We start from the raw sequence: 2,977 nt of genomic DNA, 5'->3' as shown, positions 1-2,977 counted from the left end.
ATCTTAAACTACATCTAAAGATGATCTTAAACTACATCTAAAGATGATCTTAAACTACATCTAAAGGTTATCTTAAACTACATCTAAAGGTTATATTAAACTACATCTAAAGATGATCTTAAACTACATCTAAAGATGATCTTAAACTACATCTAAAGGTTATATTAAACTACATCTAAAGGTTTTCTTAAACTACATCTAAAGGTTATCTTAAACTACATCAAAAGGTTTTCTTAAGCTACATCTAAAACTAAAAATAAAGCTTACTGTCTTCATGTCTTTGTGTTAACTTTACAATCTAACGTGAAAATGTGATTATTTCTACCCGCAGATCGGTGAACGGATACGGGTGATTTTAGACATGGATGACAAGACTCTGGCCTTCGAGAGGGGGTTCGAGTTCCTCGGCGTAGCGTTTCGAGGACTTCCCAAAGTCTGCCTGTTCCCCGCCGTCTCTGCGGTCTACGGCAACACGGAAGTCACCATGGTGTATCTTGGGAAACCCCTGGATGGATAACAAGATCTCCGTTAAAACTCCTCAGAAGGCTCAGATATTTTTTTATTTTATTTTATTTTATTTTTGTGTCGACACTGCCTGCTGGACATTTAAAGGTGACGGAGGTCGAGTCCTTCTGCTTCTTCCAAACAGACTTTTTTTTTTATTCGAAGGAGGACTGTTGGTATTTATAGCTCCAGGTGAACTCAAAGGATAATAAAGGAGTGTCACGAACATGGCTAACAGTCCACTTTTACAGATTGGTGATTTTTTATTTGATACAACCGAAGCTAACGGCGCTGCACAGTTACCAGTCTGCTCCAACGAGGCCAAAACTGAACTGTGGCAAACACTTTAGGTGGAACAGTACTTGTTATCAAAAACTGTTTGATGTATAAGTTATTGGGAAAAAAATAACTTTGGTTTTAATTTTCAGCTATACTCAATGATTGGATTGTGACGAATTCATGCCAAATCATTGTTACCCGTTATACTTTAATATTAAGGCCAGAGTGTCATGTGCAGAAACTTTTAAAGAGCCCATCCAATTATGGTGCAAACTTTACCCGTTTTACGGCAGTGTGTGTCCTTTTTATTGTGCTACTGTAGTATTACACGTTATTTATTAAGTGATTTTATCTCCGGTACTATACTGTAGATGCTGTATGGTTATAGGACCTGAAAATAAAGTCCTCTTGGTGCCACTTTAAGAATGAAAGTTGCTGTGGTGAGTTTGTTAATGGTTTTTATGTCAGTCTGTTGGGCCATTTGTACCTACAGTTATTCAAAATAACTTTGAACTGATTAGCGATAGCAAATTTAGGGTATGATTTTTTTTTTTACCTGAATAATATTATTAATTTTTGTTTTCTCCTGATGAAAGGCTTTTTTCCAGTGGTGGGCACAACTAACCACTAATCCACTAAACAATAAAATAAAAAAATTAACATAAGCTAACGACAACCTTAGACTTGTTAGTTTGATTCTACTGGTTTAATTTGAAGGTGGGCGGGATCATCTGTCTCAAATAGACAGATCCAAACCAGATTTATGGCTCTGTCTAACTTGATACTTCCAGTTTAACCCTTTCAGAATAAAAGCATTTCCTTGATCCAGTTTGTATTTTTATAAATACCATTTGAAGTATTTATAAACTCACTACCATATTAAATACATAGTCAAATTTAGCATTTATCATTTAAATGTTGGTAAATGTTGATTTGACGCTCTTATTTTGAAGTTTTGCTGTTAAAGATGCTACATGCTACACACAGTGCCTGACAGCACTAAAAGGGGATAGTTTTTATTTAATTCGGGATAAACGGCATAAAAATAAAAGTTTTACACTTGTGAATTTTTTAGTGGACTTAAAATTAGTGGAAGCTAATCGATCCGCTAACCGTTTCCAAAGTTAGCAAAAAGCTAATCGGCTAAATGTGGAGTTAGTTCCACCATTAGTGGAACCTGTACACCACTGCTTTTTTTCACCATGGTGGGCTGAGTTTTACAAAACTTGGCGCATATTTAAAACTTGCATAAATATGGAGAGGCGCAAAAATCCAGATGTGGGCGTGGCTATTTGGCTGAGAAGGGGTTATCTGCGGAATCAAAGTGGGCGTGACACAAGAGGGGGCGTGTCTAAAGCATAAACACTGTGGGCTACGAGGCCTACCTGACGATATCCTTAGACCCTGCTTGACCTCTAAACAGCCCGACCCTGACCCCAACACTAAGGTTAACCAGGAGAAATGTGACCCCAGTAGGGTTCTCCAGAAAAAGTGGTGCCGTACAGTAACGCCCCTTTTGTTCTTGTCCAATCAGGTGCGTCCCTTTAAAAATATTCCGTCAAATCAGATGTGTCGCTTTAGAATCGCCTTTCGTTGGGACACGCCCACTCGTCCGCAGAGACCCCTACTTGATTTGGCTCCCAAGCGCAATCTTCATTGCAGCCATTTTGACGACTTCATCGTACACGTACAAAATTTGGTACATAGCTGCATCAGTTCAGGTCCTACAAAAAAGTCTCTTGGCACCATATTGTAACCCCTACAGGAGGTCGGCCATTTTGAATGACAAAACAAAAATCACACCAAATGCTATTTTGACTTCAAATTTGGACTAAAGCTTCTTWATAAGACGAAGCACAAAAGTTGTTTGTTAATCTGAATGGAGTGGGCGTGGGATTTATTTGAATATGCAAGTTTTTACTTGAACACGTCTTCGAGGTAACACATCTGTAAACTGTATGTAGATGGACAGCAGTCCTGAATATGGCTACATGCTAACATGGTGGTGTAACAATTATGGTTTAAAGCAGGGGTGGGCAATCATGGTCCTCGAGGGCCGCAGCCCTGCATGTTTTATTTTTTTCTCTGCTCAAACACACCTGATTTGAATGAATGGCTGATTATCAGGCTTCTGCAGTACGGAGGACCGAAGCTGACATAATTAAAAATAAAAGCAGAAATATATAAATTGACT

The 2,977-nt window shown here is 38.3% G+C and overlaps 1 protein-coding gene across 1 annotated transcript in view; it reads left to right on the top strand.

Moving 5' to 3' along the window:
• The window catches only part of fbxo45 (F-box protein 45), a 6,164-nt gene extending 4,955 nt beyond the window's left edge, over positions 1 to 1,209 (top strand). Inside the window, exon 3 of the mRNA XM_014001624.1 lies at positions 332 to 1,209. Within this exon, the coding sequence (XP_013857078.1) occupies positions 332 to 517 (186 nt within the window). The 3' untranslated portion in view covers positions 518 to 1,209. The remainder of the gene's footprint in view (positions 1 to 331) is intronic.
• Positions 1,210 to 2,977: the final 1,768 nt, after the last annotated feature.

This window comes from Austrofundulus limnaeus, unplaced genomic scaffold (genome assembly GCF_001266775.1).
Source record: "Austrofundulus limnaeus strain Quisiro unplaced genomic scaffold, Austrofundulus_limnaeus-1.0 Scaffold9, whole genome shotgun sequence".
Lineage (NCBI taxonomy): Eukaryota > Metazoa > Chordata > Actinopteri > Cyprinodontiformes > Rivulidae > Austrofundulus > Austrofundulus limnaeus.
Note: the sequence above shows the minus strand (reverse complement) of the source record. Positions and strands in the feature narration are given on the sequence as shown.